This window comes from Eretmochelys imbricata, chromosome 2, assembly GCF_965152235.1.
Source record: "Eretmochelys imbricata isolate rEreImb1 chromosome 2, rEreImb1.hap1, whole genome shotgun sequence".
Lineage (NCBI taxonomy): Eukaryota > Metazoa > Chordata > Testudines > Cheloniidae > Eretmochelys > Eretmochelys imbricata.
In genome coordinates this window covers 32,132,354-32,153,026 of record NC_135573.1, presented here as the reverse complement: position 1 = coordinate 32,153,026, position 20,673 = coordinate 32,132,354, and the positions used below count along the sequence as shown (strand labels likewise).

Here is a 20,673-nt window from a genome sequence, read left to right as displayed (position 1 = left end):
TGCCTACTAAACAGGGAAGCTCCAGGCAAGGCTTCAGATTTTTCTTTCAAATGCAGACTTATTCCCCCAAAATAAAAAGCTTGTGGAACTGGAGAAAAAAATTGATCTTTTGCAAATATGTGGGAGCTTGTATGTCTCATGGAGTTGCTCTTTGACCTTAACTGTAAAGTCTGAGAGCTCAAAACTTCTTCCAATGCTGTGTTAATACTTATATTTAAAAGGGTACTACCAACTTGAATTTTTTTTTTTTGAACTGGACTAACTTAAACAAATTCACTTTTCTCATAGAGGGTTTTTCAGGTAGAGTGCTTAAGAGGAAATTATAAGGGATCTTTCTGCTTTCTTGCTGTGTCCACAAGGGTCTTTTGGGCAGACCGGAGAACAACAGTATTAACCATATTTGGGCCCACCCCAACACCCTTTTCTCTTCTCGCTGTTCGTACATCAGATGCTGTCTCTTCAGTTTCAAGCCTGCTCCTGTTATTAGTAAATACTCTCCTGCAGAGCCTAGAAAAAGGTACACATGTGAACTCTTCAGGACATCAGTAATGCAAATGACTATCGACAAAATAGTGGAACTGATTACAATCATAATGCTGTCACATTCATAAAGTAAACACCTTGCAGAAAAATAGAGAAATATATATTTTGTAGTCTTCCTATTATAGTAATTTCAGGAGCATGTGTACCAATAATAGACACAATGTTTTTGTATTGAAATGTAACTTTTCAAGCTGGTGGTGTCTCATTTTAATGCACTACAATGGGAACTGACAGCACACATTTCTTCTGAAATTTTGCCTGTGTACTCTCTGCATATAAATGATAGAAACAGAAACTTTGAGCGTGTAGCACTCAATCTAGCAACAAATAGTTTCCTTGGCTGTAAGCCTTTTAGTTGTCTGTCTGACTGTTCGCTAATATGTCCTCTGTATTGGCTGCAGAATGCTAAATTTAATCAGTTTATGGTCATTGCTACAAACATTGGATTCTCAGTCTGTGTCCAGTTCGCCTGTCATGTATTCTAATGAGGGTCTTAAACTGATACGTGGATTCACTGAGCAATGCTCATTTAGTCCTTTGGTCTCTTTCCCCAACTATTTATCCATCCGGCACTAGAAAAGAATTTCTAAAGGAGCAATGGCCTCAAGCGCTCAGGCTCTATATGGCTGACTTCAGAAACTGATCTCTCAACCGGAAAAGGGAAGAAAAGACTGTATAGCTCAAAGATGTTCTCCATGCCATCCCATGTTGTACTGTCAATGTAAGGAAAATTCAGACCTATAATTCTTCACTGGTGTGCCAATATGAGGGCTTGTTTGTATTTCAATGTAGTGCATGATAAGTTAGGATGTGAATCTACAGCATGCCAATCTGCTTCACACTAAGGGGCCATCTGGATACTCCTGCCATGCACTAGAACCGTGGTTCTCAACCAGGGGACTGTGTACCCCTGGGGGTACTCAGAGGTCTTCCAAGGGGTACATCCACTCATCTAGATATTTGCCTAGTTCTACAACAGGCTACATAAAAAGCACTAACAAAGTCAGTACAAATTAAAATTTCATAGACAATTATTTGTTTATATTGCTCTGTATACTGTACACTGTAAGTACAATATTTATATTCCAATTGATTTATTTTATAATTATGGTAAAATGAGACAGTAAGCAGTTTTTCAGCAACAGTGTGCTGTGACACTTTTTTGTATTTTTATGTCTGATTTTGTAAGTATTTAAGTGAGTGAAACTTGGGGATACATAGGACAAATCAGATTCTTGAAAGGGGTGCAGTAGCTGGAAAGGTTGAGAGCCACTGCATTAGAAGTTTCAAACAGCAGTAGATCAGAGCACACTATGGAACTTCTAGTGTGTGGCAGCAGGGTCCACCTGGCCAGTTAGTGCACATCAGCTGCTGTGCTATAGATTTACATCCCAGTTGGCTGTGTGCTAAATCGCCATATAGACAATATAAGCAGAGTTAGATGACACTGTTGAAAAAACTGGAACTCTGTCTAAACTGTAACTTCCACTGGTGAAACTACAGCTGTGGTAATATCCTAGTGTAGGCAAGACCTATTGTTAGATTATACTGTGAAGGATTGTGCTGTTGGAAGATATGAGGTTCATACATGTCTGACAAGTTCCGTCATTTTGTTTAAAAAAAAAAACAAAACCCCAAAACCAACAAACCCTCCCAATAATATTGTATCAGCCACAATATATTTGTTCTAACTTGATTTATTGGCGTTCTTAAAGAGAGAGTTACGCAAGGCATGTATTTGGAATGTTAGTTTCCTGCTCGGTTCTTGTACGGCACTAGTTCCTGTGAAATAGAGGCCCATTGGTGGTTCACTACTCTGTGTCAGCAACTCTGGTCAGACCTGACGTACTCACTATGTCTCACGCTTGGTGTTGTGATATTTATTTAAGGTGACATGTAATATGTCATTTGAAATCTAATAACACACTGGTCATTAATATCACTGTGAAATGTTTGTAACAGCACTATAAGTGAAATTATGGATACTCTCTGATATTACATCCTGGAGACTGTGAACAGACAAAGGAGACAAAATAGGTTTTTTTCTATATGGGGTCGGGAGAGAAAATGTGGCAGATGCCCTGCCCAGGAAAGAGGGTTCTGACCTGCTTCCTATGGGTCAGCCTGTGGCTAACCCTCCTGCAGTTTTGTAAGGGGGGAGGTGTGACCCTATGAGAACCTCAGATCCAGATGGCAAGGGATTTCCTGGTATGCAGCAGTGAGTTTCAGCTGACTTGACCAGCCCAGTGTACCCCAACTCACTGTTATAATCTGTATCTAAAATGGGTCATGTAAAGTATCATATGTGAACTGGTGACAAAGATCATTGTGAACACTATATGAGGAATTATGGATACTCACTAATATTATGCTTTAAAGTCTGACCAAACAAAGGGAGAGAAACTGTTTTTCCCCAGATGGGAGAGAAGGCAGCTATCTGTCTTCTATGTAAATTAAGAAGGGTGGAATGAAAACAATGGGCACACCATTTAAATAGAAATCAGCAGGGGGATGGGAAGAACAGGATGAGATCTTCATGCTTCGTGGAACAGGGTCAATGAATTTTGAGAGAGATAAGCAGAGACAGAAAGCTGTTTTGGCATGTTTCACCTAGGAAGACCAGGGAAACCAGCACCTTGTACTTTTGTGGAAGTTCCTGACTAAGAGAGAGCCCTGGCTGGAAGGAGGAAACATTCGTAAGAAATCTACCTTGAACAAAGGCTGTAGCTTGTTAAGTTAGATCTTAGCCACTAGAAAGTGTGTTTTACTTCTATTTACTTGTACTTGAACTCACATATATCTTTTGCGTAAATAAACTTGTTTTACTTTTAATCTAAACCATTCCAGTGCTGTGATTGTTAATGCCAGTTAAAATAAGCTGCGCTTTGTCTCTATAAAGGGACAACAAACCTTTTTTACTTCTGTGTGTTCCAGGAGAGGACTGGACACTTCAGGGCTGATAGTTTTGGGGAAAATCAGGACTGGGGGCGTGTTGGGGTCATCCTGCAAGTAGTAACCCAGGCTGATGCAGACCATGGTAGGGTTCTTGTGTTGTGTTATAGGTGGGCTGCTGGGGGCAGTTTGCTGATCTAGGACTGCACAGCACACAGACCTCAAGGAACTGCATGCTTGTCTGCTAGCTGTTGGTATCCGAGCAGTGAGCCACAGCAACAGAGCACATAAGGCATCCAGAGTTACAGGGCAGGTGCTGACACAACCTCTCAATGGTTTGGTGTGAACCATAAATGGTCACAGTTTTTCATTCTGTCTTCTAAGGAAATTTCCTGGTATGATGGATAAAACTGCAACACTCAAAATGGTCCTACATGTTGAATAGCAGCTGTGAATCTTATATAATCCTGTCCTACCTGTCCCTCACATTAGAAATCTAGTAGTATTCTCTGTTTTATTAAGTTATCACATTACAGGAAAACTGTTAGCTCAAAATATAAATTTGTAAAATTCAAACCTTTTTATAAAACCTAAAAGCTACAAAAGTGTTTCCAAGGAATTTAAAAAAATATTCTAAGGGAAAAGTTGTCTTTGAACTAACATAGCCTGCAGTGTTCACAACCCAAACGTTGAAGCACTGAGAATTTGAAAGTGAAATTGATTATAAATTCCATTGTCCAAGCTGAGAGAAATGCAAAGTGTGTAAAGCAAGTATATAAAGAGTGGAAAGTAAACTGAACTTCTTTTACTTTCTTACTAACATCACCTTTTAAAATTATTAAACTGAAAAAAAATTGTTTTCCATATTAACTTTGTTTAGTGAGTCCCTTTTTAATCCTATTATCAACATGGTATTAGAACCGCTTCTTGGGTTATTTCTGTTAGTTATTGATTTAGCCATGATTTTCATCAAGTTCCTTTCTTCCACTAGCTCATTTAGCCTTCAGCAGCTCTTTTCTTTTTAATGTAGTGCTCATGTTCTCAGACCTTGGAGGAATCCTACATTTCTCTTTCAGGTCTGGAAGAGGACGAAAGTTAAGTGGAGACCAAATAACTTTGCCAACTACAGTGGATTATTCATCTGTTCCTAAACAGGTAATGTCTCTAAAGGGCTGGGTGATGTGGAGTAAAACAGCAATTCTGCTAACCTTGTTGAACCAGTGAAATGTGTTATAATCTTGCATTTACAAGTCAAATGCTAAGGTGATGTTGTTCAATTGTATTCAGTCTGAAGTAGAAGATTGGACTTCATGGGATGAAGAAGCACCAACCAGTGTGAAGATTGAAGGAGGTAACGGGAATGTGGCCACACAACAGAATGCTTCAGAACAACTGGAGCCTGATTATTTTAAGGACATGACGCCAACTATAAGGAAAACACAGAAAGTAGGTTTCATTCACGCAAATATGTTTATTAAATCTGTTTATGAAATTTGAAATAATTTGTAGGTAAACTATAAATAGCAGGGCTTTCAGGCAAAAATTCAGTAGCCCAATTTCTGGTATCTAATTTGGATGCCCTAACTGATGAGTTTTGGGGACTTGTATTACTCCAGGGGGAATTCTGTACACAATATTTTAAAATTCTGCAAATTTTATTTGTCAAAATAATCATGCCAGTTTCAGTTATTTTAGTAATTTATTTTAAAATACCTGTCAGCAAGTATGTCTGTAACAATACAAACATACACAAAAGTTCCCCTGGGAGTAGAGAGTTTAAGAAACCCAGTTCCTGTTTCACTGTCTGACACCCAGAGCCCAGACTGGGGGTCAGACACTCATACCCCCTCCCTCCCAGAGCCCAGCCATGGCCCCCCCCAACCCAGACGCTCACATCCTCTCCCCCAAGAACCAGCTACACCCACCATCCCAGACACTCTCACCCCCTCTTCTCCTAGAGCCCAGATGCAAACCCCCCCCCCCCCCCCCCAAAGCCCAGACACTCTCACCCTATACCAACCCCAGAGATCAGCTGCAGGGCCTCCCTCCACCTCCAGCCTCCACTCAGACTCCTAGAGCTCAGTGATCCAGAGGGAGAAACAGTCTGATGCTGGGTCCTGGGCCTATATGGCATTTCCTGCATACCGCCGCCCTCCTTTCTTCAGGGTGTGCTGAGAACTTCAGCTGCCAGGAACCCTCCAGTTCCCTCCCCGCACCCTTGTCTTCTATTTGCAGGCTGGGCTCTACCAGGTACAGTGGGCCCTCTCTGCAGCTCATTTCTGCAACGTTAATTTCTGTAAAATTCTGAATTGTGCAGTGGCGCAGAATTACCCCAGGAGTATTAGATATCTATTTGCATTGTGCTTCTCTACATCCGTTTTATTCTGCTTTCTGATGTGGAACTGAAAAGAGAAGAGATAGAAAGATGTAGGCTAATCTTTCTTTTGTCAAAGAAGGTGGGGTGGGAGGGAGAATTTACCACCTGGATTTCCTTGATGGAATATGTTCTACTGTTTTTTAAATTCAAGCAATGACTTGAAAGTCCCTTAATCAGAGTATATTCTGGGAAGCGTGGGTGGCGTGGGGTGATACTGCAATCAAATTTTGAAATACATTTTTCAGTCCTGGGAATCGAGAGACTTGTGCACAAATATTTTAGTTAATGAGAGATTTGTGTCTGTGATGAAAATACACAGTTTTAGACGTGCCTGACTAATACAAAAGTTGTATTATAAATAGGGTTGTTGATTGTGATTAACTCAAAAAAATTAATCGCAGCTTTAATTGCACTGTTAAACAATAGACTAGCAAATTGAAATTTATTCTACATTTTCAAATATATTGATTTCAGTCACAACACAGAATAAAAAGTGCACAGTGCTCACTTTATATTATTTTGTATTACAATTATTCACGCTATAAAAACAATAAAAGAAATAGTATTTTTCAACTCACCTCATACAAGTACCGTAGTGCAACTTTTTTATTGTGAAAGCACAACTTACAAATGTAGATTTTTTTGTTGTTTCTCAAAAACAAAGCAATGTAAAATTTTACAGCCTACAAGTCTACTCAATCCTACTTCCTGTGCAGCCAATCACTAAGAGAAAAAAGTTTGTTTACATTTACAGGAAATACTGCTGCCCTCTTCTTATTTGCAGTGTCACCTGAAAGTGAGAACAGATGTTCGCATGGCACTTTTGTAGCTGGCATTGCAAGGTATGTAAGTGCCAGAAATGCTAAACATTTGTATGCCCCTTCATGCTACAGCCACCATTCCAGAGGACATGCTTTCATGCTGATGACGCTCGTTAAAAAAATGTGTTTATTAAATGTGACTGAAATCCTTGGGGGAGAATTGTATGTCTCCTGCTCTGTGTTTTACACAAATTCTGCCATATATTTCATGTTATAGTAGTCTCTCATGATGACCCAGCATGTTGCTCGTTTTAAGAACACTTTCACAGCCGATTGGTACCTTCTTTGCGTTTTGTCAAATGTGAGATTTCTAAAGATCGCTACAACACTCGACCCAAGGTTTAAGAATATGAAGTGCCTTCCAAAATCTGAGAGCGATGGGGTGTGGAGCATGCTTTCAGAAGTCTTAAAAGAGCAACGCTCCAATGTGCAAACTACAGAACCTGAACCACCAAAAAAGAAAATCAACCTTCTGCTGGTGACCTTTGACTCATGATGATGAAAATGAACATGCGTTGGTCTGCACAGCTTTGGTTTGTTATCAAGCAGAACCCATCATCAACATGGACGCATGACCTCTGGAATGGTGGCCAAAGCATGAAGGGGCATATGAATCTTTTATGTATATGGCACATAAATATCTTGCAACACTGGCTACAACAGTGCCATGCGAATGTCTGTTCTAACTTTCAGGTGACATTTTAAACAAGAATGGGGCAGCATTATCTCCTGGAAATGTAAACAAACTTGTTTGTCTGAGCGATTGGCTGAACAAGAGGTAGGACAGAGAGGACTTGTAGGCTGGGTCTACACTACTGTGGTAAGTTGACCTGCACTACGCAACTCCAGCTACGTGAATTACATAGCTGGAGTCGACGTGCCTTAGGTCGAGTTACTGTGGGGTCCTCACCGCGGGGTGTCAATGGGAGAAACTCTCCCTTCAACTTGCCTTACTCCTCTCCTCGGGGGTAGAGTACAGGGGTCGACTGGAGAGCGATCTGCTGTCGATTTGGCAGGTCTTCACTAGACCCACTAAATCAACTGCCGGTGGATCGATCTCAGAGCGTGGATCCGGGCTGTAGTGTAGACATCGCCTTAGGCTCTAAAGTTTTACGTTGTTTTATTTTTGAATGCAGTTATTTTTTGTACATAATTCTACATTTTAAGTTCCAATTTCATGACAAAGAGCTAGTACCAGTACTGTAGTGAAAAGTGAATTGAAAAATATGACTTATTTTTACAGTGCAAATATTTATAATAAAAAATAAATGTAAAGTGAGCACTGTACACTTTCTATTCTGTGTGGTAATTGAAATCAATATATTTGAAATTGTGGGAAACATCCAGAAATATTTATATAAATGGTATTCTGCTGTTTAACATCACAATTAATTTTTTTAATCACTTGACAGCCCTAACTATAAACTATAAAGAGGCTGTGCTGCTATTTTGAGTAATGAGTCGTCTTCGTAAATACTCTGTTCTGCCCCAGTGTTTAGGTTTGTTAGCTAATATGATAAAACTGCATATCAAAAGCATACAGGCTGGCTGGGCCTTTCTTACCTTAACATAAAACATTTGACTAGATCCACATCAGTCTCCTGGGATAAAAACTGAGGTGTTTCAGCTGAAGAACTGCACTTGACAATACTGTCAATACGTTCTCTAAGGGTATATCTACATTCGAGCTGGAAGGTCTAATTTCCATCTTGAAGAGACACACCTGTGCTAGCTCCGATCAAGCTAGCATGCATAAAAATAGAAGTGTAGCTGTGGCAGCACAAGCAAAGTAAGGAGCTAGTTTCCCCCAAGGATGATCCCTCCAAGACACTAAGTACCTACTCATGGCTGCTGTTCCCTCACGCTACTCATGGTGCTGCTTCTACACTTCAATTTTTAGCACGCTAGCTTGATCAGAGTTAGCATAGGTATGTCTCCTCCAGCTGGAAATTACACCAGTTTGAATGTAGACATACCCAAAGTACTCTTATTTCAGTTTGCTTTCTTCTGCAAATGGTGATGTGTCTTCTGGGCAGTACTTGGAGATCTCCCCATATCTTGGTAGGCCTTTCCTGACACATCCTTGAGAAATGTGAAAAGAGGAATACTTGCTTTTTGTGCCTCACTCTGTTTATTTCTGTAATCAATAGCTTGGCTGAAATCTGTTTAACTTGCCTTTTTTTCCCCTTTTCCTTAACATCTCTGGGGTATTTGGGTCCCATTGCTTTGTGCTGGTGACAGCTGGGGCACAGCAAGTTTATAATTTGGTAATTCTGCCTCTTCTCTGTCCCTGGGTCTACCAGTACCAGAAAATTAGATTGTGATTGGTTGGTTGGTCCACATTTGTAGTTACACATGCTGCATAGTGTTGTTAAATGCATACTTTGGTTTCAGTGTGGAAATCCTCCAGCTGGAGAGGCAGAAGTGCATACTCAAAAGTTGAGATTCTCATTGTTCGTGGAATGACAACCACCATGGATCATCAGCAGGTATGAACCTTGAACCTTCAGCCCAAAAGCACAGGCCTCCATCACTTGTGCTAAAGGAGTCACTTGGCTGGTGGAGGCTTGTGATTTGGTACTGAATTTCCCAGGTTCAGGCCCTGCTGATGAATGATGGTGGATTATTACAAAGTGGTGGCCTGTATTTGGATTTGCATTTCTGTGGATTTCAGATGCTAGAGACAGAATGTGTGTGTAGGCTCTTATCTTGTTTGAGGGTAAGCCACTAAAAAGGAACATGATGCTCTTAGTCACCATGTTACATTTACTGACCTGCCTTTCAAGAAGAGAAGAAACTTCTTTCCACTTTTTCAGATGCACAAAAGCTTATGCACAGACAAAGCTGTTAGTCTTTAAGGTGTCACCGGACTCCTCATTGTTTTTGTGGATACAGCCTAATACGGCTACCCCTTTGATACAAGAAACTGTGTGTCTGTCTGTACTGGTAGAAGGGGAGCACATAAAGAAATTGCCAGGTGTTTAAAAAAAATCTAACTTAGTGTCCTTCTTTTAAAGGGATGTGGTTTGGCATTTGTAGGTGTAGTGTATTATAGCACTGAGGAAATAGTATCATGCTCTTATTAGCTCTCAATGGAGGTATAAAACTCGGACTTCCTCCCCTCTTCTTCTCCTTTCCCCTTTTTCAATGTTGTCTTTCAGATTGTTATTAAAAAAAGAGAACCTTTACATTTTGGGATCCCAGATGGAAATGCAGGATTTTCTAGTAGATTAGCAGCTACACAAGATATTCCTTTTATTCACCAGTCTGTAAGTATGCTGTATGTTTTGATTCTACTGAGGAGCAGACACATTGTCATATAAATAAGAAAGGTCTGGCGGGGAGGAGGGATATTAAGTAGCTATAAAGTACCTGAATTGTTGATAAAGAATAAGAGCTATTTGAGCAGGCAATGCTGAATTTGAATTGGTGAATTAGTTGAATTAGTACTGTCACTACATGGTGTCTGCCTTGCTCTTGAAAAGAGGAGATGCGCAGAAGGGAATACAAGTCAGCCTGCTGGAAATTAGTCTGAGATACATCCTGAGTGTTACCATATCTCCTAAACCAGAGAGTTCTAGGCTTTTTGGAGTTTACATGTTAATTCCACAGTGAAAGGGCAGAGGAACAATTTGCATTGATCTTCGTGCACTTATGCTGACCATGTTTGCCTTGACAACAAAGGTGATGTACTCGGACAAGAAATGTGGGGTATAACACCAAATGTAAAATGAGGCGATACTTGCCTTACTCAGAGTATAGGTAGGATTAATTTGTTTGCAAAGTACTCTGAAGATATAAGGTGCTCTGTAAATGAGTGATACCTTTTTAGAATGGTAGAATAGTTTTTTTTATAAATATTTAAATTTATTTCTTGCATAACTTCTGCTTCTAATAACCTATCACTGAATTGTAAAAGTACATATGGATAACATACACTTGGTAGGGTTTCTGACCCTAGAAACATTGAGTTCTAATTTCAGTCTGTGTGAAAACTGTTATTAACTTGGAAAGATAAAAGAGAAGTGGCGAAAGCATCAACGTTCTTGTTGTGTCTATTGAGGAACAATAAGAAAGTTATAGAAATTTTCTCAGCTTAGGAAGGGGAAAAGATGTCATCAGTAATAAGGAATGAGAGTCTGGTGGAAGGGCACTAGCCTGGAACTCAGGAGACTTGAGTTCAATTCCCTGCATTGCCATAGACTTCCTGTTTGACCTTCAACAGGTCACTTAGGCTACGTCAACATTAGGAGCATTTTATCAGTAGAGGAATACTACTATAATGTTAAAGTACTCCTAGTGTGGACACAGCTGTACCAGCAAAGCTGCACTTTGCACCAGTAGAGGAAAACCACCCCCTCCCCCAAAAGGGTAAAACAAGCTATAATAGTAAAAGTGCAGTTTTGCTGATATAACTGCATCTACACTAGGGGTTTCTTCAGGGGTCACATCACTTTACATTACCGTAATTGAGGCCATATAAGTATCTAAGATAGATAATGATTGATATTATACATTGGAAAGTGGGGAAAGCATGTGGATGAGTAGCAGTGGGTGGGGACTTTGCTAGAATCTAGAAAATTCTGGAAGCTAGGCAGATGTTTTAGTACCTGGTTCTAAAGAAAGCAGGCTAGCTCCATCAGTATTTGGCTTCACTGTGTTCAGATCAGTAGTTGTTTTTAACATCTTCACTGTGGTTTGTTGTGGGTTTTGATTTTGGGGTGGGGTTTTTTGTCTGTTTATTTGGGGTTTTTTGAGTGGGGGGATGGTTGGGAAACTCAAAACAATCCTGTCTGGTACTTGGAGAGTCTCTTTCCATATTGTCATGAAGCAGATATATAAAACCCTTAACACCAAATAGCCTTGCTTTCGGAGTTTCAACATAGTTTTATCTGGAAATGAGGTGAGGAGATGGTTTGCATATGTTTATTATATTCTTGGTCTTTTGTTTTCAGCCTGAACTAGGAGACTTGGATACTTGGCAGGAAAATACTAATGCCTGGGAAGAAGAGGAAGATGCTGCCTGGCAGGCAGAAGAAGTACTTAGGTAATTTAAACAATTCTGTATCTGACCAGACTTGAGCAATTTTTAGCACAATCATATTTTAGCCAATTTTACAATTTAACAACCCTACTTAATTTGTGCAACATGCATTACCTAGGATTTCACTCTCCTTCCCTCCCAGATCTTCAGTATATACAAATTTTATACCATACGCTCTCCTTCCATTAAGACCTTATTCACATGTGCCAAGAATTTAGCATGTTAAACACTTCTTTATATAAGAAGAATACTGGGATTTTATGTAGCAAGGGGCAGTGTTAATTACTTTACAGTCTAGAAATAATAAAGATAAAGTGTACTCTGTACAGTGCTACATTAAAACTAAATTTAATAGCAATGTACATAAGAGAAAAAAATTGAGTCACTAGCGTGTACAAATAGTACAATCACAATAAAAAACCTTGATGTACCAATAGCATCTTTCAATTTGGTGATTTCTGAAGTACTTATAGAATACATACATAGCAGTGTGCTGTTAAATTCAAAGATGGGAAGTGTTGTACAACAGTTTAGGACAGAATGTGAGGAATCAAAGGTGGGGTGTTTTGTTTTTTTTTCCAGTTGAAAATTGAGCAGAAATACTAAGTAAGTAAATTCTTGAATCCACACAAACTCAACCGTATTCTTACTAACTTAGTTAAAATAACAAATAGGACTTTCTGTAAACATCACTAGTTTATTAGATAGTGTCAGTGTGCATATTTTATTAAAATTTCTGCACACTTTTTAAAATCAGACGGGAGAAGGGACACTGATAGGTCTAGAATGTCAAAGCATATAGTACAATTTTACACAATTTTAGGGTATTTATGTCCTTTTGCAGCCTCATGATGAAGGATGTCCATGCACAATCATGCTCGAAGACTTTTTTCTGTTTAGATTCTTATACTGTGTTCATCACCACAGTATCTGTTTTTGGAACCTTTTTTCATTTAACAACTGCGAGAATGGGTTAAGCACATTATTTTTGAACAATACCAATTTCAATACCAATTTCAGATTTTGGAAATTACATTTTGTCCGTATTGATTATGATAAAATAATTTCAGCACTCCCCTAGTCTGGCAATTTAAGTGTTGTGCAGTATAATATAAATAAATGTAAAAATACAGCTTGAATACATTATTATGGCTGCACAATTCAGATCATTGTCAGGAATGTAAAGGTTTCCATTGGCAGTGTTAACTTGGATCCGTTTTCTGTCTCTTTCTGTTTTATCCTCCTGCATTTTATACCATAAGCAAGAATACTAAGCTACACATTTTAACTGGAAAAGATTGACGAGAACATTGTCTGTACATGTGGAATGGCTGAGTTAACATTGCTGTTGGTACTTTTTTATGTTTCCTGACTTAATTTTTAATTGGGAAAACTTCTCAGTGCACTGACGTTGTGTTTGCCTTTGTTTTAAAAAAGAAAAATGGAGGAAGGCAAAAGCTAACTGTCCCAGGCTTTCTGCTGGTGGAGGGCAGAGAATTCACCTCTCTGGCTGCTGCAGCTATTGAGACAGTTTTTGCTAGGCTGTCATAACAGGGCAGCAGCACATCTGTTTACATTGTAACAAACGTATTGTCATTCACTGTGCTGTTTCCACTGAGTGCAGTAGAGAGGGGAAGCTGCAAAGAAACCAGCTGCAGCTCCTTAATTCTTGCATACATTTCATATGTTTGTCCTAATGTCTCATTTACATTGTGGTGCTGTTTCTGGAAGAAGAAAATCATCTTCCCTGAGTCAGGCAAAAAGGTCAAAATGTCCTTCCAAAATCTTTTTGATTGAAAGTACTTTCATGCACTAATAAGTGGATTTCTTTGTGTTGTATGTATATACAGTACACACAGAACAATTATACTGCTGAATGTTGACTTGTATTAGAGATTTTTAACATTTTATTTTCACCCTTTGTCTCAACGTGCACGTTGAAATCTTTCCTGTCTCCCATACCTGTCCTCTACCTGATATGGTCCTTTGTGCTTCTGCCCCGTCAAGTCACTTCTGAATACACACTTTTCTCCAAAATCCTGCACACTATAATCCTCCCCTCTGGACTGGGTTAATTTGCAAGGGATTAAAAAAAGGGAATGCTGGAACTCACCAGAGGTTTGCTCTGCTTGCACTGTCTTGTCATTCTTTGTGCTTTTGTGGAGTCGCTTTTGCCTGGCTTCATCTGTGTGTTGTCCATCTAGGTTGTAAGCTCTTTGTGGCGCAGGCCTTTTCTTCATCTCTATTTGTAAAGTGCCTAGGCCAATTTGGGTGCCTGTTCTTAGGCACTTAGCTCCAAATCTTACTACTAAATAAATGAGTCCTCTCTACTGTCCTCCCTCCAGTTCCCATTGCAGTCAGTGGCAGCGGATACTCAGACACTTGGGTTGCTTTTATTACCTATATTTTGATTTAGCTGCCTAACTATAGGCATCCAGATTTGGTTCTGGCAGGTTGTGGGCACTATATTAATGAGAACAGGAACAAACTTAGCCTGGAACAGATTCTGTTTCTTCTTTAACCTTTTCATAGATTTCAAGACTAGAAGGGACCACTGTGATCATCTAGTCTGACCTCCTATATAACACAGGCTATAGAACTTCCCCAAAATAATTCCTAGACATATCGTTTAGAAAACATCCAATCTTGATTCAAAAATTGTCAATGAAGGAGAATCCCCCATGACTCTTTGTAAGTTGCTCCAGTGGTTAGAACATAAGAATTGCCATACTGGGTCAGACCAAAGGTCCATCCAGCCCAGTATCCCGTCTACCGACAGTGGCCAATGCCAGGTGCCCCAGAGGGAGTGAACCTAACAGGTAATATTCAAGTGATCTCTCTCCTGCCATCCATCTCCACCCTCTGACAAACAGAGGCTAGGGACACCGTTCCTTACCCATCCTGGCTAATAGCCATTAATGGGCTTAACCTCCATGAATTTTTCCAGTTCTCTTTTAAACCTGTTATAGTCCTAACCTTCACAACCTCCTCAGGCAAGGAGTTCCACAGGTTGCTGAGTGAAGAAGAACTTCCTTTTATTTGTTTTAAACCTCCTGCCCATTAAATTTGCCCATTAATTATTCTCAGTATTAAAAATTTATTATTCTTATATTCAAATTCTTATTTCCCATCTGAATTTGTCTAGCTTCAACTTCCAGCCATTGGATTGTATTATACTTTTCTCTGGAAATTGAAGACCCCCTTATTAAATATTTCTTTCCTATGTATCATATATAGTTTTATACTAGTTTGATCTTTCACCACCATTTAAGCTCTTTTGGTAGAGAATATTTAAAATTCTAGACAGTGACCTGCAAACTTGAAACAGCAGCAAAAAGTTGTATCTTACTACAGCAAAGCCAGTTGATATATCTATAATATCACAGGAGATGTAATGGTGACATTAACACACCATTGGTGTGTGCATCTTTGCGAGAGCTCCTTTTTGTCATGCATGTTATTGCATGTATGGTGTCTACAAAACAAAAATGGCTTGGTTAGCCAGCAGAGGGTGCAGTAAACCACTTAGGAATCTTAGTGCAGGCAGGAATTCTCTGTGTAGCTTGCAGTTTAAAGAGAGAGCATATGAACTGTTGGCAGTAGTTGTGATTACTAAGCCTCTGAGTGCTGCCATTAACTCTTGTTAGTGCTAAATATTTAGTTCCACATGAGACTTTGATGAAATACCATTATTTTTACATATATGAACTATTTGCATAGTTGGTATCTTCACATGCAGCCTTTTGTTTTCCCTCTCTCTCCCACCCAAATCACTGCGCCAGAATTTCCTTTTGGTGGGTTAGTAGTAGGCTGTTGCTGTGAAACACAGAGCAGCATGTCTGCTATTCAGGATGCTAGGATGAGGGAAAGCTGCAGATTGCAAAATAAACATCCTTGATGCAGGCTGATGGCACTCCCTTGGGATTTAGAGTACTAGTGTACAAGACTGATGGTGAATAGCTCCACAGTTCCCTTGACATCACATCTATTCAGCTGATCTAAGTTAGTTTGCCTAATAGTTGTTAAACCCATTAGTTTTTCTGCCTCAGTGACTAGAAGTAATGGATTCCTGTCTCCTTTATAGCCATCTTTTACACATATGCAGACAATTTTCATGCCTCCTTCAGTCTTTCCTAAAAGAAGCACATTTCATCTCTCTTCTCTTGATTCCTAAGCTGGCCCATGTAGGACAGAATAGCTGCCTTCATGTTTGTGATATTCCTACATCTAGGCACAAGGAATGCAGGCCGTACCTACAGTATGGGGGACTGCTGCAAGGAAAGCAGAGACTCTGAAAAGGATTTAGGGGTTATAATGGACAAGCAAGTCAGCACATAAGTGTGATGCTGTGCCCAAAAGGATTAATGTGCTCCTTGGGTGTGTAAATGGGAGTAAGAGTGAGGAGGTGATTTTACCTCCGTATGAGACATTGGTGAGACTGATGCTGGAATACTGCAAACAGGTCTGGTGTCCATTTTAAAAAGGATGCTGAAAAATTGGAGAGGATGCAGAACAGAGAGACAAAAAATAATTTGAAGATTGGAGAAAATGCCTTGCAGTGAGAGACATAAAGAGCTCGATTTGTTTAGTTTATTGAAAAGAAGATTGAGAGGTGACTTTATTGCTGTATACAAGAACATAAGAACTTCAACGGCCATACTGGGGCAGACCAATGGTCCATGTAGCCCAGTATCCTGTCTTCTGACAATGGTCAGTGCCAGGTGCTTCAGAGCGAATGAACACAACAGGTAATCATCAAGTGATCCATCCCCTGTCGCCCATTTCCAGCTTCTGGCAGACAAAGGTTAGGAACGCTTCAGGGGGACAAGAACATTCCCAGGGAGAAATACCAGGTGCTAACTGGCTCTTTAGTCTGGCAGAGAAAGGCACAAGAACCAATGACTGGAAGCTGGAGCCAGACCAATTCAAATTAGAAATGAGGTACAGATTTTTAACAATGAGATGATTTAACTATTAGAACAAACCAAGGGAAGGGGTACGTTCTCCATCTCCTGATGTTTTCAGATCAAGACTGACTGCCTTTCTGGAAGTTATGCTTTAGCCAAACACACATTATTGGACCCTAAAGGGGTAACTGGATAAAATGTAATGGTCTGTGTTAGACAGGAAGTCAGATTAGATGATCTAGTCTTCTCTCAACTTTCTCTCAGAGTAGCAGCTGTGTTAGTCTGTATCCGCAAAAAGAAAAGGAGGACTTGTGGCACCTTAGAGACTAACACATTTATTTGAGTATAAGCTTTCCGATGTAGTGAGCTGTAGCTCATGAAAGCTTATGCTCAAATAAATTTGTTAGTCTGTAAGGTGCCACAAGTCCTCCTTTTCTTCTTTCAACTTTCTCTCTGATTGTGCCTATACAACTAATATAACACTGGACTTCTGTGAGGTATGCATTCTTTATTTAGATGGATTAATTTACTATTCACTAAAAACCTTACATCCTCCCCACTGCCTTGCCCTTATTTCCCCCATTCAATTATTCTTTCCAACATGAACTGCTTTGCTATCACTGAATCTCATTTTTGATATTACCCGATCTTTCAGTTCATCGAAACGCTCATGTTTTAATCCTACCCTTCAGAAAACCTGCAAGAGAGCTGGGAGATTTATTGTGTACATATTTAAATAGCATATTCCATGCCACCATGATTAACAAAAGTATGGAATAATACTGAATCCGGGATCCTCCTTACCTCTCTATCTGTTATTGCTTATCAAATACAGAAGATGGCGTTCATCCCTCAGTTGCTGGAGTATAGATTCAGTCACTGTTATTGTGCCACTCACCTCCCACGCCTGGGAAAATTTAACGGAGGGGGAAATAAAATGAACAAATTCTATCTTGTTTCTCTAGCAACATAATTTTTGTGTGCTCATGGCAACCAGAGAGCTGACCCTTTGCACAAATCCTTCAGACAGTGATGGCCTGAGCTCTGAGAGCAATAGCAGAAAGATGCTGCCTCAGGGATAGACACTGTGGAACAGGCTGATGTTTCTTTTGCTTTTTAATTTCTATCCCAGTGGCAACCTGATTCAGAGGCCATACTGCTTTAAATTAAAGAAGGGCTGAGCAGTGATATTCTAATCCAGAGTTTGAGGGTTCTCAGGTCTGGTGTTTGTGGTTTCGATCAATGTCTTGTGTTTTAATTTGACATGATAATATTTTTAAGTGAATAAGGACTTGCTCATTAATATCAGTGGAAGCTAAGCATTCAGCATTTGGCATAATCAAGCCCAAAATATTTTAGAAATCTGAGCTATTGAATTATATTCTCCTATGTGACCTAATAGCTAACTTTCAAAAAAAAAAAAATGTAGGTAATGGTAAACATCTTAATTCCAGTGTTTAATCTAGCCAGTTACAATTGAGAAAAAGTATGTGTTCTTTTTTTTACAGTTTCTATAAAAATAAAATTACACACTGATACAGAGCTTTGAGACATCAGAGCAAAAATAGTTTTCTACCATTATGGATTTGCCATGTGTATTTCCCAGTCAGTCTGTACTTGTCCTTAGACTGTCCCCATACAGAGTGAGGGAGATGTGATAGCATCCAGTTGTGCATTGTAGTGTGGAAATTACACCCTCAGTTACTCTACTGTGTGGAGTTTGGAGTTCAGTTAACTTTCTAACTAATTCTTTAACTCTGAAAACAAATCTCAAAAAGTAGATTAGCCCTTAGTACTCTGGCTCGTTGGTCAAAATGGTTAATGCCCAGGTTTAAGGTGGAGAATAAACCCAACTGGGAGCTGGGGCAAATTTGGACACTATTGAAGAACAAGTGGTGTTGCATCAGCAGCTGGAGTTTGAAAGCAGCCTAGACAACATATGAGAACTTGACTGACAATAGAGAAGATGTGGGAAGCGAGGCAGGAGTGACAGTCTGTCTGGGTCTCAGGGAGAGTGTTGAGAGGAAAAGATTTTCCAGCATTTCTATTGAGGGAGTGGGCAGGCAAATGAAATTCCTGTTGGGGCACAAAAGAGAAGAGAAACTCAAAGCAAGCAAACTCTAAAATCTAGAAAACTCAGGCCCTTATTTTGAGTATTCTGATTCTAGACTAAGGCTGACTGATTTTTTTTTTTTTTAAGTAGCTTGTTTGTATAACTGTATTTACCCTAGTTAATCCCAGTTGTACCTATGTATTATGGATGTTTGGAGGACTGATAAATGCAGAAATGCATTTAGAAGAAAGGTCACTGCATGAAATCTAAGAAATTTCACTAGATCTGTATACAAAGTCTTGATTATCTTTAAAAGCATGATACAAAACTGTACACAAAAAATGGAAAAGTAACAACAAAAAAACAACCAACCAACTTTTTAACAAAAGTCTTGGATTGATACATTATTTTACTTATTCTCCCCCCTTCCCAACTCATTCCAAATATATCTCCCTAGTGATCTCATGGGTCTTTCATTTGCACATCTGTATATCAGTTACATTCTTCTTATATCTCATGAAATTCTTCGGCTTGTTCAGAGGTTCCTACTAGGCCTGATCCAAAGCCCTTGAAATCGATGGGAATCCTTTCATTGAGTTCAGTAGGCTTTTTGGATCAAATCCATGAAGCAATTTCTGCAGTGAAAAAAGTATCTGACTTTTAAAAGTGAGACACAAGGGCTTAGCCAGAAAGATTGCTTAAAATCTCATACAGCTCAAGAATAAAGTACAGTTACTGGATTCTGATACAGAGATCCCAACAGATAAGATCTATAGCCCTTGTCTTCACTGGGGAAAATGCAGTGTAAGAGATTTAACAGAAGCGAAGTTTGACATCAGCAATTTACTTAAAGTGCAGAATATGCCCTCTTTCAACTAAAGCTTAAACAATCTGAGCATGAGGAAAAGGCAGGTTAACTGATAACTGCGTAATTAGGAGCACAGGAATAGCGCAGAATTTCAGGCATCATTCCTAAAGGGGCTTGCAGGCTCAGTATACTTTAATGCTCACAGTTACAAGAGTCTTTTTTTCCTGAAGTAAGAAGTTCAGTATTTATTGAAAACATGTAAATAAGAGTTGTATAGCTTCAGCCAGTGTAAAAGGGATCTTGCACTGTTTTCTAAAGGTGTGAATCTGATGTTCTCTCTTCAAATTGCAGGCAGCAGAAAATAGCAGAAAGGGAAAGGAGAGCAGCAGAACAACAAAGGAAGAAAATGGAGAAAGAGGCACAAAGGCTAATGAAGAAAGAGCAGAACAAAATTGGTGTAAAACTATCCTAACACAAGCACTTCTAGGATGACTGTACCAGCAGGAAGAAGAATCCCAGTTTCACAACATAAAGCATCATTTGTATTGATTTAAGTATTTTTAGAACTCAACTCACTGCTTGATTTTAATGCATTCTTCAGGCCATCTTGGAGCCCGAATTCTCCCATAAAGTATCTTGAACTATTAGTAGATGGATCTTAAAAATAAAACACCAACCCTGCAAATCATACCTTGATGGAACAATGTTTCCTGCAATAGCGCTATTCCAGCACCACCCCCTTATACAAGAACAGTGATTGCTGCAGTGACAGTCTGATGGTGGGGACATAAACTCTAACAGATGGTGGAAGCTTAAAGAAAAAAGGGTGTAAATAATTCAGTGGTGGGAAATCTACTGTATTATCTATTATGCTTACCTGAAAAGTGTAATTAAATAATTTTAAAGAATTCTTTGCTTCTGTGCTTAATTTCAGAAAATGCACCTTTGCTGTTCCACTCTTAATTGTCTTATTTATAAATGTTGGGAAAGATGCTATAAAAATATGCTTGCATTCTCCTATGTAAGATGATATTGACCTATACCGAAAGGAAAATAATGCTTCTGTTTCTGTTGAGATGATTATCATCCATACAGTTTTTTCCTTTTTTATAACAACAGAAACAGGCTTGCTGTGGTTGAGGACCAGCAGGGGTGGAAATGAAGTGGATTTTATTTTTTGCTGACACCGTTTTCAGTACTGTTATACTTGCAATCCAAGAAAGGAATG

General features: G+C 39.3%; 1 protein-coding gene across 6 annotated transcripts in view; it reads left to right on the top strand.

Moving 5' to 3' along the window:
- The window catches only part of EBAG9 (estrogen receptor binding site associated antigen 9), a 41,590-nt gene extending 21,237 nt beyond the window's left edge, over nt 1-20,353 (top strand). For 3 of the 6 annotated variants that reach the window (XM_077809867.1, XM_077809866.1, XM_077809872.1), the window contains 5 exons: nt 4,466-4,590; nt 4,723-4,881; nt 9,795-9,902; nt 11,589-11,680; nt 19,797-20,353. In XM_077809867.1, the coding sequence (XP_077665993.1) occupies nt 4,466-4,590; nt 4,723-4,881; nt 9,795-9,902; nt 11,589-11,680; nt 19,797-19,917 (605 nt within the window). In that variant the 3' untranslated portion in view covers nt 19,918-20,353. Of the gene's footprint in view, nt 1-3,477; nt 3,581-4,465; nt 4,591-4,722; nt 4,882-9,794; nt 9,903-11,588; nt 11,681-19,796 lie in introns of all 6 variants that reach the window. The other 3 variants (XM_077809869.1, XM_077809870.1, XM_077809868.1) reach the window with 3 other exon arrangements.
- The last annotated feature ends 320 nt before the right edge of the window (nt 20,354-20,673 follow it).